Source organism: Amblyomma americanum, chromosome 4 (assembly GCF_052857255.1).
Source record: "Amblyomma americanum isolate KBUSLIRL-KWMA chromosome 4, ASM5285725v1, whole genome shotgun sequence".
NCBI classification, from domain to species: domain Eukaryota; kingdom Metazoa; phylum Arthropoda; class Arachnida; order Ixodida; family Ixodidae; genus Amblyomma; species Amblyomma americanum.
Window position 1 is genome coordinate 217,758,062 of NC_135500.1, and position 25,426 is coordinate 217,783,487.

Genomic DNA, 25,426 nt, shown 5'->3' on the forward strand with positions numbered 1-25,426 from the left:
ATGAAATTCAGAGACTTGCGGAAGACTTTGTTGAAGTCGTCAACCAAGACGGCTTCGTTTTGTGGAATTCTGTAGGGTAGCTCGTGATACACCTTAGACACAGCTTACTGTTCAGTGTCTTTTGGCGAGATGCAGGCAACTGCGAGAATGGCAGTTCTTGCTTCGTAAATCTTTTGCTGCATCCGTTGAAGTAGAAGGAACCGACAAATAAAGTAGGTACGTTTTCGAAGTATTAGTAAAAATTTGATTAGCATTGAAGCATTCTATAAAAAAAAATGCGCATCCCATTGAATCCTGTTAGGTGCTTTTTCATATGTTTCAATTGCTATTGCCACAGCAGTATCATCCGCGTATAGAAATAGCCGTGAGTTTAATGGAAGACAGGTCATGGCATCGACCTAAATGTTAAGTAGCAAGCATCTTAAAATTAAGCCCCGAGGAACACCTTTAGAAACGTTTGCCTTTGACTGTATAATCCGCCTGTTCGGACATATAGCGCTAGACCAGGAAAATAATTCTTAAAGAAAGACATGGAGGGACCGTTGAAGCCAAAACTATCGAATTTGTCTAATAGTAGATTGTGATTAATAGCATCGAAAACGTTTTAGAAATCAATAAAAAGCGTAAGGGAAATGTTATTCTTATCTATTTCATTGCAGGTTAGGTCATGAAAATTCTCTAGTAGGGTTATATTTTTTTTACCTCTGCGGTAACCATACTGTGCGACTGTAAGTCGATGGTATTTCTCACGCCAGGGCTAAGGCTTCGTCAGGCTTCCCAGCCTATGGCCTTACGCCACCCGCAAGGATTATCTGTATTGCTTCTTGCAAATAAAGCTACTAACTTACTTCTGTGAGAAGTGACTTCTCACAAAATGAGAAAAGAATAAGACGTAAAACACTTGCTTGGGTTTTGAAAAATTCCGGTCGTTCGGGCAGTATGAAAATTTTTCTACACGTGAGGTGGCTGAAGCGCGTGTTAACCTGTGGAAAATATGGAAACCGAAGTTTAGTGGTGTGAATTAAAACGCTACTTTCATAAAGTTTTTCTTTCAGAAAAACCCGAAAGAGAACAGAGTCGGGAGGGGGAGCTGGCCCTTGAGTATTTCTGACCGTTAGAGACCGACCACGCCAACCATGCACACTCTTCACGTTACAAGCAGACTGTAATTCAAACGTGTTTCACATCACCAGCGACCTCCTGTCGAAAAAAAAAATGGACTCCTTCTAGCTGCCTTCGTCCCCACGCACTGCCACGTACAAGGAGAAAAAAAAAATCCTGGGCATGTGGCCTAGCGCAACGTACCTCAATGAAAACTCGGCCGTTCTGTGATTGTCTTTAATGCCAATCGTTTAGCTCTTTTGTGATTTGTGCTTTTTCGCCGGAATACGAGCACGCATTCTCACCACATTTCATTTATTACCTCTTCACAACAGAGGCCGGTTTAACGGTGACACTTCAAGGGGGGTTCCTATATCCGCAATCCACTATTCGCACCCTTTTTTTAAATTCGAAAAACGTTTTTTTTTTGCCTGGTTTTTCGGGAAAATTGCTCAAATGCTCTCTCCCCCCCCGCCCTATTGCCGTCTAAATCCACCCTTGCTTTACAAACACAACCACCGTGTCAGAGAAGCCAGCCGATGTAAAGATTTCAGTTGGCTTACAAGGTTTCCAGTGCGGGCAGCTGTTTGAGGGCGTCCCATGGAACCTCCGTGAAGTTGTTGCCCTCGAGGGACCTGGGGAGTCGAAGAGCGTACAACTTAGACAGGAAACAAAGATGAGCCCGCTTCATTTGCCCACAACATTTCTCTTCAACCTGCGGCTTGCGTGGGAAATGAGAAAGAGCAGAACGCGGCACGCTTCGCTACAAGCACGCAGTGTGGTGCAGTAAGATCAGAACCATGCAAACTGCGCGCCAGCGGCAGCACGTGCACTAATTGGCCTCACGTTACCGCAAGACCGTTCACCAGAGTGGTGCCAATGTGCACAGAGGGGGGAATCTGAACAAAGGACAAAACAAGCGAGTGAAGAATGAATCTGGTTACGTTGCCTTTCAGAGGATATCGGAGCTAATCACGGTAACAGCTGCAGGTGTCAAGGGCGGAACATATTAAAAAAAAAGATAAACATGCTATCAGGCACTGTCCGTCCTTGAGCGGGGTTGAAGAAGCGATAGCGATCCCTCTACGTAGCTCCCCCTTCCCTCTTTTCCCCTTAGCAGCCGAGAGCACCCATTGGCTCACCTGGATCACATGACCACGCAGGGGACATTCTCTACAGCGTTAGTTCCTCGGTCCCCTATGCAGAATGAAAAAGGTAAACTGCGCGAAAGGGTTAAGACAAAGAGAAAGGAACACACACGACACTAACGCAGACTGTCAACTTTCAGTCAGTAAGTGTCGTGTGCGTTCGTTTCTCTTTGTCTTAACCCTTTCGCGCAGTTTACCCTTTTAATTTAGAATGAACCAACTAGCCTGACAAATCTTATTACCCCTGTACAGGTAGCATTGCACATTTGCGAGCAGGCGAACGCGGGCGTTTCAGGCGCGACATATTACTACAAACATTGACGCCATTGACGCTGGGAAGAATCTACACGTATTTTCGCTTTAAGCAAAAAAAAAAAACAACACGCGAAAATGTACCATCACGCACACATGTTCAGAGGCACACATGGACGGAAGAGACAGTGGAGCGTGAGCTGAAGCGGAGCTGTCGCATCAAGCTCCGTTGCGCGCAAGCTTCTCCTTGACAGCTGTCCAGCAACAGGGGAGAAAGACGAAGGCAACGATACCATGTAAAAAAACAAACAAAAACAAAAGCAAAGCAGAGAGGCAACGGGACCGAGTCAACTTAGATTAAAAGGTAAACGGCGAAAGAAGCAGATCGTCTCAATAAAGTAAAAATAAAACTAGGCAGAATGCACAGACTCATTCGGACGTTTATGATAAAAACCGATAAGACAAACACGAACGGAAGACAACGATATACTGTCATCTGTCTGTCTGTTGCTGCCAGGAAGAAAGGAAAGGAAAGTGCACAGGCCTGCTCACTGGCTCAAGTCGAGCCACAATCGCTACCACGTGCAGATATTAGGAGAGTTGAAAGATGGGATAGAAAGACAGGATAGTAAAGACGCGCTAAAGACAAGGCCGATCCAGGAGGTAGTGCAATATCGGGCCAACCGGTGGCGGGAGTGGAGCATCCTTCAAACTCTCTGCCACATTTCCAAAAATAAGTCCAACTTGGACCCGTAACAGATACTCTACGGGTCCGGACAATCGCTGCGCCTCATACATAGAAGCGCAAGGCTCCCACAAATAAATACGCCGCGCGCCGTTTCGACTGGCTCATATAATCTACTGGAATGAAAGAAGCCGGGTTAACGCGAACCATGGCCAGTCGTATACCGTTTTCGGATCAACAAAAGACGAAGGCGCTCCGGTGCGGATGGGTCCAACCACTCACGCTAAATTGGGTTCGCTTTGTTAACGCCTTGCTGACGCACTGCCCATCCCAGCGCAGCAAGCGAGGATTTAGCGAGTAAACAAAACGAAAGTTTGTGCGAGAAAACAAAGGGTATTTTACTATCGCGAAAGACAACGGAGACTGCAAAGTTCCAGGAAATGAAGAAAATGAAGACAGAAGAAACTATATAAAAAAATCAGTGCAGCGGCGTAAAAGAGGCGCGCTATATGGCCTTCTGAGACAGTGTGTAGCGAGCGTTAACTGCATCTCGGACGTCTTAACCTAATTGAGAGTGACTCACTAGGGACGTGGTAACCTAACGGGGGTGAATGCACTCAATGGGAACGAGACTTCCGTACTGCCGAGTTCTCGTCACGCCTGGTACTGGAAACAGCTGATGGCTTTAATACATCATGCGCGAACAGGCTTTCCTTCGCTGTTACTTGGCTGAGTTTCTCTAATTTATTCTTGAGCTAAACGGCGCTCAAACATTTGCAAGAGCTGAACGTAAATTGACAAGTTATGTCGCTAGACGACATATAAGGAGGGGGGGGGGGGGGGGAGGGGGTCGGTTCTGCAGTAACTGCTACAAAAGGGTAGAAACTTGGGCGAGTCGGTAACGGTGATCCATGGAAAGTGAGAGTAGCGCAAAACGGGACAAAGGGACAGAGAAAGACAGACACAACACAGGCGCTAACTTCCGACTGAAAGAAACCAGGGCGGCCAAGACGAACGTAATCCGAGAGGGGAAACAGGCGCATGCGCCCAGAAAGATAATGAAAAACAGGTGAATGAGGATCTACGGATGCACGATTCAGCGTTTCTTTAAGAAGGCCAGCTCTCTTTTGGACAGGGAGATAGACGGCTTGCTTACACATTTATCGTCCAAGGCAGCGATACGAGCTGCTTCAATAATCTCTCGCGTTAACTGATCCCGGTGTCTGGCAACGATCGAGCACTTGTCCAGAAATGGCACACAACCACACTCCTTGCAGTGTAAAGCCAGATTACTGCCAGTAAAAGTTCTCAAGTTATTTTTGTGTTCGCGAAGTCTCTCATTCAAGCACCGACCTGACTGACCAACATACCGCTTACCGCAAGAGAGAGGGATGTCATAAACAATGCCTTCAGTACATTTCACGAATTTCTTTCTGTGGTTAATGGTGCACTGCAGCTTTTGGGGACGTTTATCAGCGGGCAAAGTTTTTTTGGAAAGCGCACTTAGTTTTTCAGGGGCAGAAAAAACGACACGAACATTAGCTTTTGTCCCAATTTTCTTGAGATTGTGGGACAGGCAATGAATGTAAGGAATAACGGCAATTTTGTCTTTTTTTCTTTCTGAAGGCACGGACGGCAGTTGACCTTCCTGGCGCTTCTTCTTTAGTATGCCTTCGGCGACAGAAACACAAATATCAGCTGGGTAGCCTGCTTGATGGAACCTTGCGAGTTGAGCGTGAAAGCTCTCGCTGATTAGGTGGGGGCATGACTTTTCCAGAGCATTCTTCAAGCATAAATTAATAATGCCCCTTCATTCAGAAACAGGGAATATGCATTGGGTCTTGTCTAGCCCCTGTACTTAGTGACCTGTATCTGGCACATCTTGACAGGAGCCTCCAAGAGAGGCTTACCAGCCCTCATGTCGTCAAGATCTTTCGTTTTGTTGACGATTTCTTTTTCCTTGTTGAGTGTACGCCATCGTGCTTAGAGCAAGTTGCATCCGGTATTTTAGCTAAGGTACAAGAGTGTTTTTCACCGCTGCTATTGACTAACGAAATGCCAACCGACAACGAGATTCGCTTTCTTGATATCCGTTTTAAATTCCTGGACAACCACCTGTGTTGGAGCTATGCACCTCGGGCAAACAAACCTCTACTCCCCTATATATCTGCCCATTCTAAACTCGTTAAAAGGGGCATTATTAATTTATGCTTGAAGAATGCTCTGGAAAAGTCATGCCCCCACCTAATCAGCGAGAGCTTTCACGCTCAACTCGCAAGGTTCCATCAAGCAGGCTACCCAGCTGATATTTGTGTTTCTGTCGCCGAAGGCATACTAAAGAAGAAGCGCCAGGAAGGTCAACTGCCGTCCGTGCCTTCAGAAAGAAAAAAAGACAAAATTGCCGTTATTCCTTACATTCATTGCCTGTCCCACAATCTCAAGAAAATTGGGACAAAAGCTAATGTTCGTGTCGTTTTTTCTGCCCCTGAAAAACTAAGTGCGCTTTCCAAAAAAACTTTGCCCGCTGATAAACGTCCCCAAAAGCTGCAGTGCACCATTAACCACAGAAAGAAATTCGTGAAATGTACTGAAGGCATTGTTTATGACATCCCTCTCTCTTGCGGTAAGCGGTATGTTGGTCAGTCAGGTCGGTGCTTGAATGAGAGACTTCGCGAACACAAAAATAACTTGAGAACTTTTACTGGCAGTAATCTGGCTTTACACTGCAAGGAGTGTGGTTGTGTGCCATTTCTGGACAAGTGCTCGATCGTTGCCAGACACCGGGATCAGTTAACGCGAGAGATTATTGAAGCAGCTCGTATCGCTGCCTTGGACGATAAATGTGTAAGCAAGCCGTCTATCTCCCTGTCCAAAAGAGAGCTGGCCTTCTTAAAGAAACGCTGAATCGTGCATCCGTAGATCCTCATTCACCTGTTTTTCATTATCTTTCTGGGCGCATGCGCCTGTTTCCCCTCTCGGATTACGTTCGTCTTGGCCGCCCTGGTTTCTTTCAGTCGGAAGTTAGCGCCTGTGTTGTGTCTGTCTTTCTCTGTCCCTTTGTCCCGTTTTGCGCTACTCTCACTTTCCATGCTACAAAAGGTAATTAAACTCTCTTTAACTTGCGAAAAAGAACAGCGTGATTTTAAAATGGATGAACTGGAGTAAACGGATGCTCTTCTGGTGCAGCGGAAGTGGTTAGAGCTAGAAACTACTGGTCGGCATTAGACTTAGACAATTATGTGTCGATTCTCTGTTCGCCCTGTTTTTAGAGGTTCGTGTTACCTTCTTCGGGAAGGCAAGCAAAGAAGTAGTTCGAAACAAGAAATAACATCGTGTTGTGTCCGAATAAAGGGAAGCAGCATTTCACGCTGTAAGTGGTTTGCTAAGGAGCACGCGAGAGCTAGTTATAACTCAAGTATGGAAACCCTTCAGATACGCGGGCTGTACGGAAGAGCGCAGAAAGCCCTTGCATGGGAGTGAAGCGGCTTTCAGGTCTTGTAATGTTAATGCCTCAATAAATGAACCTGATTTATAGAAATAGAGCTGAAACTTATATTGTCTCCGAATATCTGAGCCAAAGGGTAAGCGCAATTTCCTGAACACAACGCAACCTGCTGTTAGCCTCCTCTCCCGTCATCGCATTCCAATTATCTTCGACGTTCCATACGATTTGGTTCGTTCGCGCCAACAGATGCCACCGTTTGAATGGCTGGCAAAATCATTATGCCTAAAGCCTTTAAAAGCTTGCAAATATTTTCGTGAAACATTCAGAGGCCGTCTAATACGTAATAAACAATTTTCAAGATTGTTGCAAATCAATCAGCACCCTTGTAACGTGCCAAAGAGTGTAGGTGTCTTGCACCTCTTGTGATGAATAAAAAGTGGAGGAAGATATTTAGCCTTTACGAAGATTTAGATGTGGTGTGGCGAAGAGAGAGAGTAGGAAGTTTTCGGAGCAAGTTATCGGCAGGTCATCCTGCTTCACCGTAAAGGATTGTACGAAAAAGCCTCTGCAGAAAGGCCTGCACAGGAAAGCTTTTGAGGCCTTTCTGAAGGCATCTTGAGTACATTTTGTCTGTAGGTTCTCGTTTCTCGTCGCCAGCGGAATGCGTAAGGTATACAGAAATAGGCCCTCGACCACCGGCACCAACTTGCTTTCTCTGCCTTTTTTTTTTTGCTTTCCAACGCGGCCCTCATTACTGAGAATGCGTGCATAGTACTCCCAGGATAAAGTAAGAGAAGGCAGATAACCTGTCACCGGCACCGCGTGAAGCATGCGCTGCGCAGTGGACCACCAGTCCCTCGGCGATGTGTCCCGCGATGCGGACACGAGCTACAAGCCGAGCGTCTCCCCTGACGGCGCACGTAATTCCCCGGGCGATGAGGATGTAAGAGGCTCTCCCGGGCCCATTGTAACGGCGGCGAAGCCTACACGGACCGCATCTCGAGCAGTCCTCGCTCCTGCCGCCCGGCATCACGACGCGCTGCTCGGTGCAGACGGCTGAAATTGCGATTAATGCATATATGAAGCCCGCGTCTCTCGCGAGGCCTATACCGCGAATCGCTCTTCTGTCTTCTGGGGTTCACGTCCGCGCACGATATCGGGAGTGAAGATCCCGGGAATGGTTTCTTTGCCTATATCGCTGCCACGACGTGACAGCTGAGTGTCGCGCCCGGAGCGAAAAGCATGTTGGCTTAAGTTCGACGCCCTGCGTGGCGGTCGCTTGCTTGGCGGTATACTGGTGTGATGACAGGAGACGGAGATAAGAAAACAAAGATGCAAATCTTATCTATGCTAATTATGGAACACCTCTCTTTGATACAGGCATGTAAAAATGAAAAAAAAATGGTTTTGAAGAAAGGAAATGACGCAGTAACTGTCTTCTAAGATATCTCGGTAGACACCTGAACCGCGCCGTAAGGGAAGGGATAAAGGAGGGACTGATAGAAGAAAGCAAGAAAGATGTGCCGTAGCAGAGGGATCCGGAATAATTTCAACCACCTGGGGATCTTTGACGTGCACTGACATCGCACCGCACACGGGCGGCTTTTGCTCCTCGCCTCCATCGAAACGCGGCCGCCGCGGTCGGGTTCGAACCCGGGTACTCCGGATCACTAGTCGAGCTCTCTAACCACTGAGCCGCCACGACGGGTAATGTAGGCATATGGTGCACTTACTGCAACATGCTGTCGCGTCTCACTCTTCGTCTCGCTCAAGACGAAGCTTAAGCATCCTTCTTTTGGCGAAGACTGGATCCGCCGCTAACCAGTTGCACGGAACAATTCATAACATGCCAGGTACCTTAAGAGAGGCCCACAAAGGAGTGGGTTCCTTGGCAACGGCGAAATCGAAAGTTGCAGACGGCCACTTGCTAATCGGGTCACGGCGGAGCACTCACCGCTGTGATAATAAAACCCGACGAATGAACGCCATCTTTTCACACAAATCTTTCGCTTGCATCTAAAGAGTATAGTCACAATGCTGCAGAATCTGGAAGAAAACCGCCACTGCTGACCAAAAGCCGGTGCGAGCTCACTGACGACGGATTTAAGACAGCTCACATTAACGCGTTTTTTTTTTGAAGCTTGGAAAAAATCCACCTTGGCGCAAATAAATTCACACAGACAAAACAAAAGAGACAAGTAGACAATGGACAGGCGCCAACTTCCAACTGTTTATTGGCTACTGTTTATTGGCTAACATGCACAAGGTGCCGCTAGTTTTTTCAGCCCCAAAGAAGTTGAACAAACTTATACCCCGGATTTGTTGCACTGAGCGCCCTGGGTGCATATAAAACATCAGCGTACCTTCATCCGCTGTATGGAAGGAGTGGTGTACGAGATACGCCTGATACGTGGAATGTCCTACATAGGGTAAGCGGGGAGGTGCATCAACAAACGCCTTGGGGAACATTGCAAAAAGGTAGAAAATAATAAAGATAAATATGCCAATTTGGTCAGCCATGGTAACACGTGCAAGTGTGAACCTCGACTGGAAAAGGCAAGGATTCTGGGCAGGAGCAAGAGTAAACAGGCGAGGCTTTTATTGCAAGCCTTTCACATAAAGAAAAAGTCAGCTTTGTGTGTGAGTGATACTTCTGACAATTTCTATGCGGTGGGGTACGATTTTCTGCGCAAAACTGATAATGCGAGGTGATAAGTTACGGCTGTGATAAGGCACGTGGAGTGAAAAAAGTGGGCGTATCCTGAGGCTATATATCTATTTGGTTTTGCTTCTGCAATAAACAGTTGGAAGTTGGCGCCTGTCCGTTGTCTCCTTGTCTCGTTTGTTGTCTGTGTGAATTTATTCGCGCCAAGGTAGATTTTTTCCAAGCTTCAAAAAATGCTAAACCAACTAGCCTAGCAACATGTCTTACTGAGTCACATTAACGCGGCATAATATTCAAGTGATTTTGAACAAAACGAGATTTCTCATTCCAAGTCACGCGAAATGTAACTTGCGATGAAAAAAAAATGTGCGCAAAAAAAAGTTTTACCATACGGGATTTCACCCATCGCACCCCCAGTTGCATGTCGATTTTCCAGAGCGAAGCGTTAGAGCACACGGCCACAAACAGCGCGGAGTGATACACCTCTCTTTATATTTTTTGCGGACTACTTCCGGTGCCTTCACAGCGTTGCACTTGATGTTTGAAACGGGGTATAGTAAGCAACAATTCAGGATAAAGAACTAAATAAATATTTAGAAATAACGAGGAAAATGATGTAGGCCTTATAAGAACTCCAGGTAGCTTGCTAAGGCGATTGTAATAGGAAGCTTGTGATTGCGATTGTGAAAAGTCATGTGATAGGGATGGACCGTGCTTCCATAATCACGTATTTGATACATTCAGAGAACCGAACGGCTACTAGCGTAAAAGTACAACTAGCGAGAAGAGAAAAACGCTTAGCCCTTCAGTCTTAATCACGCAAAAAGAACGATTCAGGCTGACATGTTCATCCACAACGTTAAGGGCATTCAGAACTAAAACGGAAACGACCGCGCAGTAAATTATTCAACAGCAGTCTCCTCATTGCGTTCCCGAACGTGATCAAATTCATTTAACGCTTTTACGTTCGAAATGGGAAGCAGCAATACTCCTTTCTTCTTTCACTCCCTCCTTTATCCCTTCCCTTACGGCGCGGTTCAGGTGTCCGCCGATATATATATATATACTGCGCCATTTTCTTTTCCCCAAAACCAATTATTATTATTATTATTAATACTCACAGGAATGTGACGCCTTCCGCGCCTTTGAACACGTCCTCCGGAAGCCACTCCAGGCCGTTGTGCTCCAGGCGCCTGTCGGATCCAAAGAAGAACCACGACACAGTGCAGTGCTCGCTTCTAGACCACTCGCGTCTGCAGGTGCTGTCAGACGCGCTTTAAAACCGTGCATTCAAACACTGAGAAATCTTTACTGCTAGAATGCTGTCAGACTCCTTGCGCTATACGGGGGGAAAATATGAGACCAATGGCTAAACTGCACCCTCTATCCCTCTCAAAATCCATCCAGTGGCCTCGTTTATTGCAGTGTTTCGCCGAAGTGCTACGCGCAGCTTCGTACTCGCAGACGTAATTTTTGCGTTGGAAGATTTTATCCAAAACATCTGGCGGAACACTGCAACAGCCGCGGCCAATGAAGAGATTTTGACGGGAGTCGACACTACAACCAACTCACCAAAAATGCGTCTTTTTAAATTTTCACATATTTAGATTACACCTGGAACCATCGGTCGGTCCCTGGGGGCACTGTTAAAGGTGTACAGTCACAATGTTTGTCACGCGACCGGGAGCGACAATAGATCGGCGATCTTAATAATAATCTCTGTTGTAGGCCATTTAAGCCAACCCTGAAGTACAGACTGAATCGGTCTCGAAATGGCGAAACTATATTTCTTGAAGACGCTGCTGAATAAGGTCGCTTTCGCCCCTATACCGTTATGAAATGGTGAGAGGGGGGAGCAATTACAATAGGCATTGACCAGAAGCAAAACGCTCTGCTTTCTTTGCTCATGTGTGTCTGATGCAAAGTCCCACTTTCACTAGTTTCTCTTCGACAATAGATAGATACCAGTTCAAAGTACAGCGCAGATTTCCATCCCCAAAAATCGGCATCTATGACGAGATTCAAAGCCAAAGTGCGCATCAAATGCGAGACCACGAAACAAATTACTATTCGACGTCAGCGGTAGTCTCACAAGCCATTCGTTATTTACATCCCTGTAGTTTTCGGTTAAAAAAAAGAGAGAAGAGCGAAGAACGCAGAAGAAAGAGAAAAAAAATACCGCGTCGCTCCCCAAGTTTCTTGGCAGCAGGAAGGCTATTAAGCAAGACTGATTGCGCGATGAAAGCTCCCAGCTATTATGCGTCGAGATTCCCAAAACACTTCGTCATCATTCTCTCCTCGTCTATGCTTGTCCCTCCTGCTTTTATTTACTCACTATTTTCGTCCTTAGAGCGATGCTCACACGCCTGTCAGTCTTTAACGCCCTTCATCTACACGCTCAATCGCTGGCTCCAGAAGAACAACCGCACAAAGTGTGGACGCCTCAGCCAGGGAAACAATAAACAACGGCGAGGATATCGAGATAGGGGTGGGTAGGAAAGGGGACACCCCGAGCGAGGGCTGGAAACCGTAACGGACAGACGAACGAAGCCTAGCATACGAAGAGAAGGAAGAAACGGCGAGGGAAGCGCTTGCAGAATCGACAAGGACTTCGGAGGTCCTCGACCTGATGGAAATTGAGACAAACTGTTGTTTGCGACGTGTCAAATGGGACTGCAGCCTTGGCGGGTGCGTGAGGCCTAGGCTGCGACGGTGGTCACAAGCAACCCTGCTCTCTTTCCCTCTCTCTCTCTCTTCGTTCCTGTGTTTCCGTCAGGAGCGGCTCGATGAGCAAATGTGTTCAGCTGACAAGAAAAGAACAACAGATAGAAAGAGATGAAGTTCGGTGAGGAAAAGATAAAAAGGGCACTCGGAAATCCGTTCGTTATCAGCGCCACTCCTCCGTCTGCGTAACGCCTCTCAGTGCGCGTCCCGGGATCAACAGGAAGCGGGTTGACAGTGAGATGGGCGCACCAGAGCAGAAAACGTGGGAGAGCGAATATACACACAGAAGGGGAGCAGACCTCAGCTCAGGGTCCTGCTGCACCCATCTCTGCGGTTGGAAGAAGAACAATGGAAAGGTCATGGAGAAGGCCCCCAAGGGGAATGACCACGGAATACTAATCTCCTTGGCCGCCTATTTTCAGCCACCGTATGGTCCAGGGAATGCGAGGGGCATTAAGCAAGACGGGAAGTGAATAAATAGAGCGCCCTAAGCACGGGCAGCAAGTCAATGCCAGAAGCACCTCGTGGTGATTGTGGCTGACCAAATGCACTTGTCTTGTTCCGGCTGCCTGGGTTTTGCGGATTTCACACCGCTATATAAACGTTTCGTCTCAATGCTCACGTATGAGACCTGGCTTAGTGAGGAGGCTTTCGGGGGAGCTAATCGACGAACTCTGGCCATGGTATTTGTTCCTGCTTCTCTGAAACTGTGCTTGAATGTATTATTCTACCTAAAATTTTCTGTCTGTGTCTTGCCCACAAGCACAAAAACGACCTCTTTTATAGGACTGGAAAATTCTGGCCAGGCGAGAGAGCGAATGCACATTTTTTGGGAAATGTACTTAGACTGTATTATTTAACCCGCGTAAGGGCTGATGAAAGAGAAGACGGTTTAAAAGCACACATCTTCGGCTTTTGTTTTTATATTTTACCGATAGCATAATAATAATAATAATAATAATAATAATAATAATAATAATAATAATAATAATAATAATAATAATAATAATAATAATAATAATAATAATAATAATAATAATAATAATAATAATAATAATAATAATGATAATAATAATAATAATAATTTGTTTTCGGGGAAAGAAAATGGCGCAGTATCTTCCTCATATATCGTTGGACACCTGAACCGCGCCGTAAGGGAAGGGATAAGAAAGGAATGAAAGAAGAAAGGAAGAAAGAGGTGCCGTAGTGGTGGGCTCCGGAATAATTTCGACCAGCTGGGGATCTTTAAAGTGCACTGACGTCGCACAGCACACGGGCGCCTTAAGCGTTTTTGCCTCCATAAAAACGCAGCCGACGTGGTCGGGTTCGAACCCGGGAACTCCGGATCAGTAGCCGAGCGCCCTAACCTACCAATAGCAGCTGGAAAGGTTTTCAGAGGGATTTCGCATTTCAGTACACAGTTTGGCACGAAATTCTGAGGGCAAGTGCCTAGCGTGAAATGTAAACATGCAGTGTTCCATAGCATAGGTATAACAGCACTGTCACTTACGACGAGCCTCCGTTAAAAGGCGTGAATGTAAGATTAAACAGACACGTCGAGAATAGATGAAACTGCTCGCGATTGCGTCGTGTGCAGGGCACTCTATCTTTGTGAGCTTTCACTGTTCCTTCCATGCCCCTGCACAATGTGGAAATATATAGTGCACCGCAAGACGGGGGCCGCGAATAAGGATATGAGAGACACGAACGCTAACTTGCAATAATTTATGTGAACCACAGAGCTGAATTTAAAAGCACCTCATGGCCTGTCATCGCGCATGCGCAGCCGGAAAAAGTATTTTAGATTCGGAAGTATTGCAGCTCCATGCGAAATAGAGCAATACAGGGTTTTGATGCATAGCTGTAGTCTAAACCAGCAGTCATCGCCGCCTCAATAATATTGCGGGTCAGTCGGCTGCTGCTTTTGGTGACGATGGTGCATTCTTGGTGAAGTTGTCTGCACTTGGATTTCGCGCTGGGGCCTGCACTTGTGTCTGCACTTGGCTGTGGCCATGGGTCATCCCTGGATTTACATTTCCTGCAGCTCGAATAAAGGAATTCTCCAATGTCCACGGAGGCGATCATTGAGACACCTCCCATTGAGACCTACATAATTTTCTCACAAGCTATCGGTATGCTACTGGCTATTGCTTCCGCGCATTTGACGACCTTCTGCTTTTTTCGGCACTCAAGCTTATTAGAGGGGCCGGGCTTTGTCATTCTGCAGAGTTGTGAAACATTATAAAAACGCGACTGACATGGGTGAGCGTTCTTTAATGCGTACTGCAGGAAATGTGAATCGAGTGATGACCCAGAGTGCAGAATCCATGTGCATACAACTGTGTAAAGAGTGCGCCAGTGTCACCAAAAGCAACAGCCAAGTGACCAGCGAAATTATCGAGGCGGAGACGATAGATAGTTTAGGTGATCGCTTTGTGCCATAGCCATCTATTGTTCTATCTTGCAAGAGGCTGCACTACTTGCGACGTCACGGATACTTTTGATGGCTACGCATGCTTGATGTCAGGCCGTGAAGTGTCTTTATATTGCGTCCAGCGCGGTTCACAATAGACGCTTTTATCATACCGGAGACGTATTAGCCGACACGTATACCGGTTTACCAACCGCCGGCTGATCACACGCAGTGGCTCCATCTGATGCCACCAATGCCACTGCGCGTGCGCAGGACGGGTAAAGGAAACCGATGTTCATTTATGCTAATACGCCGCCTGTAGGCTAAGAGCCTCGAATGTATTGTTGCTAGTTAGCGCTCGCCTGTCTCCTGTTTTACTTCAGAATCCTGGTCTTGTGGTGCGCTATGCATTTTCATGACATGTGATACCAACAAGCCCAAACTGCCCCATTGCTCGCCACTATTTATAACATTAACACCGACGACGGAGAGGTCACGGGATATTTGAGAGCGAGAAATTCCATGAGATTTTATGAAGGCTTTCTGTTGGTTTTCGTTTTTTGAGGAAAAGAAATGACGTTTCACATATCTCGGTGGACACCTGAACCGCGCCGTAAAGGAAGGGATAAAGGAGGGACTGAGAGAAGAAAGGAAGAAAGAGGTGCCATAGTGGAGTGCTCCGGAATAATTTCTACCACCTGGGGATCTTTAACACTGCACAGCAAAGGGGCGCCTTTTTGTGTTTCGCCTCCATCGAAACCTGCCCGCCGCGGACGGGTTAGAACACGGGTACACCGGCTCAGTACACGAGCGCCCTGACCACTGAGCCACTACGGCGGGTCTTTTGCGAGATTCCGTAGCAATACTGAAAGGTGGTTTTAATGGGGTTTCAAGTGCATTTAGAAGGCATTACAAGTGCTGGCTACGCATGCTTTTCGCCCGAGGCCCATTTCCTGTATGTCTGGAAATATACTTTTTTTTCTTCCGAGCGCTTTCTTTCGGCGTTGTTCAGAAACAATTTGGTGGCCCTTGCAGCTGATTATGCCAGCAAAGTTTCAGCGATATCACTCTGTCCATTCGCTGTGGTGTTGTGCTAAAGATTTAAGAGTAAAAAAAAAACAGCTCAATACTTATTCGCTCTTATTTAAGAAACTGTGTGCGTATAACCAGGATAAGCTGTTAAAAGACTTGGTTCTAGCAAGTGTATCGGCGCGGACGTCTACATAAAAGAATTTAACTGACGCTTCTAGCTCTCTCTGTAGGGCATCGAGAGTGGTTCACACGTATTATTAATCTTGTGTTACCATGTCAGCTGCAAAAACAAACACCTGCCTTGAGCCGTGATCGCAGCCTTCCAGCTGTCCATTCTCATGTAAGTGCAAAAGTGTATACGAACGCACGACGAATCCAGACGCGCCTGACATGCCAGCAAAGGCTAACTCTGTCGAGGCGCAACTCCACCCTTTTGGTTAAGACCCCTGCCTTCCCTCTTCCTCTTTATCTCTAGTAATAATAATAATAAGTGGTTTTGGGGGAAAGGAAATGGCGCAGTATTTGTCTCATATATCGTTGGACACCTGAACCGCGCCGTAAGGGAAGGGATAAAGGAGGGAGTGAAAGAAGAAAGGAAGAGAGAGGTGCCGTAGTGGAGGGCTCCGGAATAATTTCGACCACCTGGGGATCTTTGACGTGCACTGACATCGCACAGCACACGGGCGCCTTAGGAAAAACGCTAAGGCGCCCGTGTGCTGTGCGATGTCAGTGCACGTTAAAGATCCCCAGGTGGTCGAAATTTTTCCGGAGCCCTCCACTACGGCACCTCTCTCTTCCTTTATTCTTTCACTCCCTCCTTGATCCCTTCCCTTACGCTGCGGTTCAGGTGTCCAACTATATATGAGACAGATACGGCGCAATTTCCTTTCCCCTCAAAACCAATTATTATTATTATTATTATTATTATTATTATTATTATTATTATTATTATTATTATTATTATTATTATTATTGTTATTATTATTATTATACCAGTGACAGACTAAGATGGATGGATGGATGGAAACAACTTTTATTAGAAAGAAAGGAAAGAAAAAAATCTTCCAGGGTGGTCACCTACTGGTCCAGGAGTCCACAGGCTTGTGCCTCACATAATTCCCGATCCACCAGCCATTTCTGGCAGGCGGGCTGAGCGGTTCGTAAAGGAGCCTCCCAGGAAGAATGAGTGGGATTGGGGATGGGGGGTACTGCCTGTGGGGAAGGACATCCCCAAAGGTAGTGGGAAAGTGTGGATCTGGGCACGCCACAGGTGTTACAATGAGGAGGGAAGGTGGGTGAAAGCATGAGAGACGGTAGGGTGAAATAAAGCAGCCCGTCTGTAATTGTCGCCATGTGGCGCTGGGTAAGGACGGCAAAGTACTGTGGGGTGGTGGTAATATCATGCGGGTGAGTTTTTAAAAATGCGGTTATTTGATGATATGTGTAAAGGACCGATGGGGCCTCTTGCGCAGGGTTGGGTGCTTGATCGTCCGGGGTCCGGGAGGAGAGTTCTCGGGCCAGCGCATGAACGCGCTCATTACCGGGGATTGAGGCATGCCCAGGGATCCACGACAGAGTAACCGTTCGGTCGAGAGAGGTAGCTGTGGCAAGAATACGGTGTGCGGCCGGCGTCGCAACGCCCTTTGGGTAGTGGCGGTGTGCGGCCTGGGAATCTTTGCAAATTTCGGTTATGTTTTTGCCTATGGTGGAGTGGGCCAGCGCAAGTGCGATGGCGGCTCGTACCGCCTCTGCAGGTGAATTAGTTTGGATAGTGGCGGCGGCCCCCACAGTGCCGTCTTCATAGGCTGCGACTGCCGTGAAGAATGCTACTTTAGAATTTTCTGCCACGTCGACATAAAGGATATATGTGATCCTGCGTGCGCAGAGAAATCACGTAAGGTGTAGGACTTGTTGGGGTGGGAATGGGTGGATTGAGACGGAGCTGTCGCAGCAGGCATTTTCCTGTTTCCGTGCGACTCAGGCGGACTAATTGGTTGGTGCGTTGAGCCTTTATTAATTCGATCACGGTATTGTGGGTAGCAGTGTCAAGGAGGTGTTTCGTGCTAACCGTCCGTGGAAGACGTAGGGCGGAGGTGACAGCCGTGCGTATTAGGATGTCTGCCTGTTGTGTTTGGCGCTGAGTGAGCATGTGGTATGGGAGGTGGTATGTAATGCGGCTGATGATTAATGCATTAGTCATATGACAGACTAAGATGCTAAGTGCGTGAAATTTGCTCCCTCTTTTCTTTTCGGTTTAGCGCCGCCGCGGTGGTTCAGTGGTTATGGCACTCGGCTGCTGACCCGAAAGACGCGGGTTCGATCCCGGCCGCGGCAGTGGAATTTCGATGGAGGCGAAATTATAGAAACCCGTGTACTGTGCGATGTCAGTGCACGTTAAAGAAGCCCAGGTGGTCGAAATTTCCGGAGCCCTTCACTACGGCGTCCCTCATAGCCCGAGTCACATTGGGACGTTAAACCCATATAAACCATAAACCAATCTTTTCGGTTCAGCAATTCCGAGAAAACCTTCTGCTGCCTCCAAGGAGACGTCACCCGCGAACCAAGAGAACGTCCTCCACACACCTAACGGACATAACCCACCCCCAAGAAGACATCCTCTGCCTTCCAAGAGGACGTCCTACATTTACCAAAGGACATCCTGCCTCCTCCAAGACAAAATCTCCTACATATCTAAAGGTCATCACTTAATTTCCAAGGACATCCTCCGTCCTCCATGAGGAGCATACACAAACTCCTAGAGGACATCTTTCACATAACTAGAGAGCATCACGCGCACTTCAAGGACGCATTACCCAGACTCTCCTCATAGAGAGAGGACATCACCCACATTGCCTTTGGAAGCTGCAACTCACTTGTCATTTAAACCTTAGAATCTTAGGGCGTCAGCGTCGTATGCTGAGCCCTAGCAGACGAACGAGCCAAGGCGTCGGTGCACAGACAGTTATGTGCCACGTGAAGAGGGAACTATACATGTGCTCACAGTTCTTTAAGGCCTGGAAAGTCGGCGAACACGGCTGCGTCGAAGGACGTCAGGTTGTTTCGGCTCAGATCTCTGCAAAAGGACAAGAAAGGCGATAAAAGCAGTTAGTCACGACGGCACTTGGTCTCGTGCCGAGATGGCTGCAAAAGATAGCCCGTTGTATCCCAGCGCTTGTGTTCTTCAGGTTCATACCATTCATTAAAAGCGAGGTTCCAAGGCTATTAAGTGCGTTTATTTTTCATGTTTACACATGCTCTGTTTGCGGCGCTTTGGGTTGCTGCCAAATTCCGCCGAAATTTGGATAGCGTTTATTCTTTTGAACGCAAACGGCAGCAAAAAACGGGCGTTCATGGAAGAATTGCCCTCCGTTAACAACGCTGCAGCGAACCTAGTCTTTCATTAAACAGGGGTCCGCCTGAATGCACTCAGTGGAAGTACAGGATCAGTGCTCAAAAAACAAGAACAACACAGCGAATTTCAGTGCGCACAAGGTTACTGGTGATCATCTGCTCTTTGAAAACGAAAACACGTTAGTCAAGTTTCTAAACGCGAGCGGCGAAGGAGATGAATGCGTTAGTCCTGTATGGTTCCATGATGGGTTCCTTTCCACGCCATTGCCGTCGCGGCCTTAGTTGACAAATGGTTCTCTGACGACGACTGCACGAACTGCTTTTGCCAAAGACGCGACGAAAATGAGATTACTGTGGAGGGAACTGTTGGTGACGGGAGAAAATGGAAGACAAAACCCGGGGCTGCCTAATCTGGTCGCAGTGCGTCGTCTGTGAGGAGAGCGTCCTTTACTGCATAATCTTAATAGAATCAGCTCTTTTTCAGGAAAAATTACTTGTACGAAGTTTTAGAAATTCCACGTATGCTGCAAAGTAAGAAAGCGTTGTTTGCATATTCTCTGATAAAAAAATAAATAAATTCTTGATCAAGTATACAAGAAAGAGGCACCAAATGGGCTAGCATCGGCTACTATCTGCATCTATTTAGTAACTAAAAGAAATATAGGAAGCCATCATCACGCGACAGCAGAAAAGCGATCTATGATGGCTTCCGATAAATAATGGTCGTCCCTCACATATTAGCGGTTGTTTGTATGAATAAAGATCGTCGGCAGTAGGCGCTGTAGTCTATGGTATGTCGTTCTTGTCCCTACGTGCTTTAAGCTGCACAGTCAAAATGAGCATTGAACAAATAGTCAGACCCCGATATTTCATTCAGAAAGGAACCACCTGCAATGAATGAGTTGAGGACAGTGCTCATGCACAGACACAGAAAGAAAATAAGTGCGCACTGACAGACACACGCGCAGGCAAAGGCGTCGCGATTCACGATGGCGCGTGCACATAGCGATTGACTATACTAGCACCAAAAAACATCAAAATAAGACCGCCAGCTCGTTCCAGACAAAAACAAAACGAAAAAAGAGGCGAACACAAGAATAACATATTTTAAAGGCCGGCTAAATCAACCAAAAGAAACGTTACTGGGTCGAACCCTGCTTGTCGACACTGTCACGTACGCCTATTTACAGTATGCAGCGCACGCGAAAGCACCCACTTCGCCCGATGAAAGAAGAGGCAACAGCCGGCGAGTATAAAACAGGGTCTTCGACCTCGCCAGACCTCCTCGTTTCTTTCCTTCGTTCGCTCTCGTGTCTTTTTGCTTCCAGATTTTTCTTCGTTTATTTTTAATCCGTCCCCTTCTTTGCGTATGCAGACACCCTGGAAAATAAATAGACGCGACGCCGTTCCGTCACCCCGGAGCCTGTTTACACGAGCCCCCAACGATCAAATTTCTGCGCCTCGAGACAGAGCGGCGGCCCCTGGTACGCGCTTGGAGGAACGTGCCTATCTGAGGCGTCGGCGGCAGCATCGTCTCGCCGCTGCCCATGCCAGCGAAGTATCGGCGCTGTGTACATGCAGGCAGTGCAACTGCACGGGGAGGACCAGGCGGCGGCGATGGCGATGGCCATATCGCCCGGCGGCACACGTGCGAACGCTCGAGCGCCCCCCATCGGCCGCATTGGACACGCGCCATCCATCACACTCAAACGCGGCGGGAATGCGAGACGCGCCGGCTGGGAGGAGGAGGTGGCGATATCGAAGGCGCTAGCTGCCAAGTGTGTACGTGTATAACGGTCCAGAGTATAAGGGCACGGAAGCCATTTTCATATTTATTGGCCATTCGCCTTGCTGCCACTCCCATTCCCCGTGACACAAATCTTTTAAGAATCTACGACTATGCGTCCTCGTTAAGATTGGCGGGCACCCCGCTGTCATTTCATTCACTGTTTGACGGGACAGCGACAAAGCGCCAATCATGGTACTGGCGCTAGCTGTTCTATAGCTTCGGCCACCGACCAGTCACAGACAAATAGTGCAAGCCAGAAACGGACGAACAGCCTGTCACTGCGGCTCCTGATGTCAGCCGCTATCTATCCCATAGGCGCGTGGGTATATGTTATAACTTGTAATCACAGACTTTAGATTGAATGTCATAGAAGAGGGCCTCAATCGCGCCATTCGTGTATCGCCGTTATACTCTAGTGGTGCGGGTGAGGCCCCTTCTATCAGCCTTAATCCACACTCTGTTGACTCTACAAAGAGTAGGACGGGGTAATAAAAGAAAATATATAGCCGGATAAAACTGAAGAATGCAGGGGCGAATGCCCCCCTGAGGAAGCTTTCCAACCCATGGCGTCGACCGACTGTCATGATGACGTGGTTAATTCCGTTGCACCTGCCAGCCACCGGTGATGTCACAATAGCCAGTGCAACAGGATTAACTACCAAATCATGACAGTCGGCCGACGCCATTTTCTGGAGAGCCTCCACCGATGGGCATTTGCCGCTGCATTCTTGAGTTGCATCCGGCAATACTAAAGAATCAGTAAGCTTACAAGAGGTAACTGCTATAAGCTATTTGTTGCGCACCGCGCTTCTGCCTGACTCCGCTGAAAAAGACAGAGCTCTAAAGTAAACTTATGGAGAACTCTTGGAGTAGGCTGCTGAGAATGAGACGGACTGGTTGCATTGAAATAATGCATGTCTTGAAAATTTTACTTGAAGTAGTGCAGTTGTTCCGTAACAATCTTTCATTTAGCGCCGCGACATAAGTAATAAGTGATTGCACAGTATCCTTCAAATCTAAGCGATGGGGCTCAGGTGCAATATGGAACAGAACGTTTGCTGTGGCACATCTTTGATGACAGCTTCGAACGGAAGCCTGGCCTTACGTTTTGCACAGAGCTTGACAGAAGATTGCAGCGGGAAAGTCTTGCGGCGCTCTAATTACTGTAACCTTGAAAACCGACGTAGGTAGGGAGTTTCAGCGAAGGTAGTATTTCTGGGCTTTAGTGCTACCATAATGAAGTCCAGCAAGACCGAAATTATCATTGCAAAACATATGCTACTCTTATCCCACATGGCTAACTAAACGGAGACATCCAGCGAAGAAATGGAGAGGTTCGCTCCGCAGCTCGGAATCGGCTATTCCAACATCCTTGAAGCTATTGTGCCAATAAAACGTATTGCAGAACAGCTACACAAATTATTGCTGTTAATGTGATTGAAACACATAATTCTATCAAGGTTCTTTGATAGCTTTGATAATATCAAAAGACATAGGCTTCCTCATGCGTACACTAGTCACCCTACATACATTAAATTTGGTATCCTGGCAATCCTCCGCACAAAGCCGATGAGATATGGACACTTGTGAAATATGCGTTTCTATTTCAGTTGCTAGTCAGCCGAGAAGGCATGCACATTCCTGCCAATCACTAGGCCCACGGATGCAGGTAATATCTACGGCCTATGTGCTCGAAAACTAGAATTAACGCAAATTTTACCGGAACACCACAGGGAGGTAGCATAACATAGACGTGGCTTCTAACCAGCCCTGTTGTTCTTTTGCGTTTCTATACTTCTTTCGCAAAGAAATTACGGCACATTTCAGTTTATTTTACTTTGGAATTCGAAAAAAAGAAAGAAAAACTGGAAATAGGCGTGATGCGTTGAGTGAAACAAAGTCATGATGTAGACATTTTAAAATGTGAAAGGCGGGCAAAACAGTCATACAGGGCCCAGGAATCGTAAAAGATAAAGAAAAAAAATGAAAGAGGAAATCAGCAAGCGGCTTGGCGTCTCAAGCCGATGGCTCCTTAAAAACACACGAACACATTTTTCTTCGTTTTGCGCAAGTATAAAGATAGAAAAGCAACTGGTTTAAACGTGCTCACTGGGCCGAACAACAGAAATAACGGAGGGCGATGACGTCAAGAGAGCTTCAAGTAAACGACTCTCCGAAGCACGTCTGCGTGGCCGGTTTCCATGACAACGCACCGGGAAGAGAAGTGAGGATTGAGAAGAAAGTGACCGGAGGAGAGGTTGAGAAGAGCGCAGTGATGGCAGGGTGAGGTGGGTGCTACAGAATCTTCACGTACACAACGCTCGGGTTGCCTGGATGACCGGATCGGTTACATCTATCCTGGCTTGGTTTATGCAAAATAAATGAAAATTCAAAAGCAAACTCTCACTTTGGAGTTTGCGATAAAAACAGCTCCTGTTTCACAAAGTTGGACCTTTCGCATGCCCGACAACTCCGTCTCATACTCAGAAATTCTGGACAAAAGCCTTTTTCAGCGGGAAACCGTTTGTCAACAAAATTTTTTCATATAATGTAAGATTTCACTATAACAATCAATATATTCACAGATCACCCGACAGCAGTCTTGTGTTTTTTTTTCTATTCACGTTTTTGCTATCGTCAGAAAGCGTTCCCCATTGGTTTTCCACTGCAGTCTCAACTTTTGGATGCGATCGCATCCCCCCCCCCCCCCCCCGCACACACACACACACTCGACGACACTTCACGCGTGCACTGTGAAATGAGAAAATAATTTTGGAAAATTTTCTTCACGTCCCTCTTTTCGGGCCGCGCTTACGCATGTACCCCCAATCGGGGGTAACTCAGACACGCACATACTGCGACGATTTAAGAATACATCGGCTCTGAAAATGACGTTTTATTCCTTCACATTCTATTCCAGGGTGCACTCGGGCATTGTAAACGAAAGGACGGCCTCATAGCTCCAGAGTGTAATCTGAAGACTACTGTTGAAACTTTTGTTTACATGCATTTCTGTGGGCAGTGCCCCCAACTGTACCCCTACCAGGAGACCGCAGCGCCACCGCAACTCCCTTACATCAGCGGCCAACGTTGATCTATAGATTTTCTAATTTAGCGCCATCTACTGGAGACTACTGCAATGCAAAAAAAAAAAAGAGAATGAACGAGTCTGTGGCAGTGTATTGCATTGCGGTATAAAAAAGAAAGTTAAAAAGTAAACAAATAAAACAATGTGGCTTATGGAACATTCTCACATGCTTCCCCCCCGCTTGGGTCCAGTTGACTCGTACGTTATCTACGAGTTTCGCTCTGCGATGGGGCGCAGGCGCCAACTTCTGCTAAAGAGCGTTGTCTAGCATTTGCTTATTTTCTGTGTGAGTGCCACGTTATTTTTTCCGCTTTGCCTTGGCATATTCAGAATTATTCGGGCTGGGCAGCACGCCGTGAAGCCATATTGGGGGCTATAAACGAAGCTAAGTAGTTGAGTGCTGCTGAAAATGAATTTCGGGGGCGCGGAATTCATTAGCCGCTCTGATTCATTCACTGAAGTTTCGTTGAGTTTTCTTTTAATTTTACAGTTACTTGATCAGAATGCGAACACAGGGAGGTTAACGGGGAAGTGGCAGATTGGCTGCCCGATACGTGAGGAGGGAGATCAAAGGGACGTGAACGAAGAGAGGAGGAGAGTTCAGTCAATTTCTGTTTGTTGTAAAGAGCACGCCCTTGCTTTCCTTGTCACTGGAACGCAGAGAACGCCAGTACGTCTTCAGGAGGGAATTCGGCTCACGAGGTGACTGCGCTGGACGTTCGACACAACGATGCTGGGATCACAAAGTGAGCTCGAAATGAGGCGGAACAGCAAAGATGCTTCTTAGCGCAGCGTAAGCGCCAAGTTCAAAATACTCACTCTTTTCACGGTAGACTGAAAGAAAAAGGCGTAACAAATGCCATGGCTTCCATGTGGCAACTAATCAGCGATATCTTTTCCCGTGTTTTATAACCTACCTCTACTATACTGACTGCGCCGCCACGGTTGCTCAGTAGTTATGGTGGTCGGCTGCTGACCCGAAAGACGCCGGTTTGATCCCTGCCGCGGCGGTCGCATTTAGATGGAGGCGAAATGCTGGAGGCCCGTGTACTGTGCGATGTCAGTGCACGTTAAAAGCGCAGGTGGTCGAAACTATCCGAAGTCCTCCACTGCGCCGTCTCTCGCAGCCTGAGTCGCTTTGGGACGTTAATTCTCATAGCACAAAGTGTAAAGCAAAAGCAAGGTTCCACTGCAGCACGTCCCGCCAGTAGCTTGTTTTTATTCTGGAAGATCCTTGTGTGAGTGTCTTGAACAAAGTTACACGAAACATAATTAGTACGGTCCCAGCTAAAAGGCTCCAAAACAAAAGAAGACGTACGAGCACGATACGACTTGGGAAGGCTGCAAACAGAAACTTATAGCTGTCGGATTGCCCTCTTCATTCAACGCGGTGACACTGTGGTCAGCAACAAAGGGCGTTTTTCAAGCTTGACACAGGAGCCAGCTGTGCCCCAGCCTACACGGCACTCTTTCCCTTCGTCCGTCTTCAGTAGGGAATCAGGAGGCAAGAAAAAAGCAAAATGAGAAAACGGGCGAACAAAACTACCCGACGCACGGGTGTCCGTCCGAGATGAGATGGGGATATACATCCCTTAAACTCGCCTCCCTTTCGAAAAACAGCTCGCCCCTCTCCGGCACGTTTCGGGGCCGTCGAATTGTGCTCGCGCCCGGTCAGGATCGGCGAGCTGATAGCGCCATCATCGCTTCCCGCAAACATCACCGCCATTGCCTTT

The 25,426-nt window shown here is 47.3% G+C and overlaps 1 protein-coding gene across 2 annotated transcripts in view; it reads right to left on the reverse strand.

Moving 5' to 3' along the window:
• The window catches only part of rk (G-protein coupled receptor rickets), a 180,711-nt gene that overhangs the window by 36,766 nt on the left and 118,519 nt on the right, over positions 1–25,426 (reverse strand). For both annotated transcript variants that reach the window (XM_077663423.1, XM_077663422.1), the window contains exons 2-4: positions 18,467–18,538; positions 10,418–10,489; positions 1,665–1,736 (exon numbers count right to left, since the gene is read on the reverse strand). In XM_077663423.1, coding sequence (XP_077519549.1) covers positions 1,665–1,736; positions 10,418–10,489; positions 18,467–18,538 — 216 coding nt within the window. The remainder of the gene's footprint in view (positions 1–1,664; positions 1,737–10,417; positions 10,490–18,466; positions 18,539–25,426) is intronic.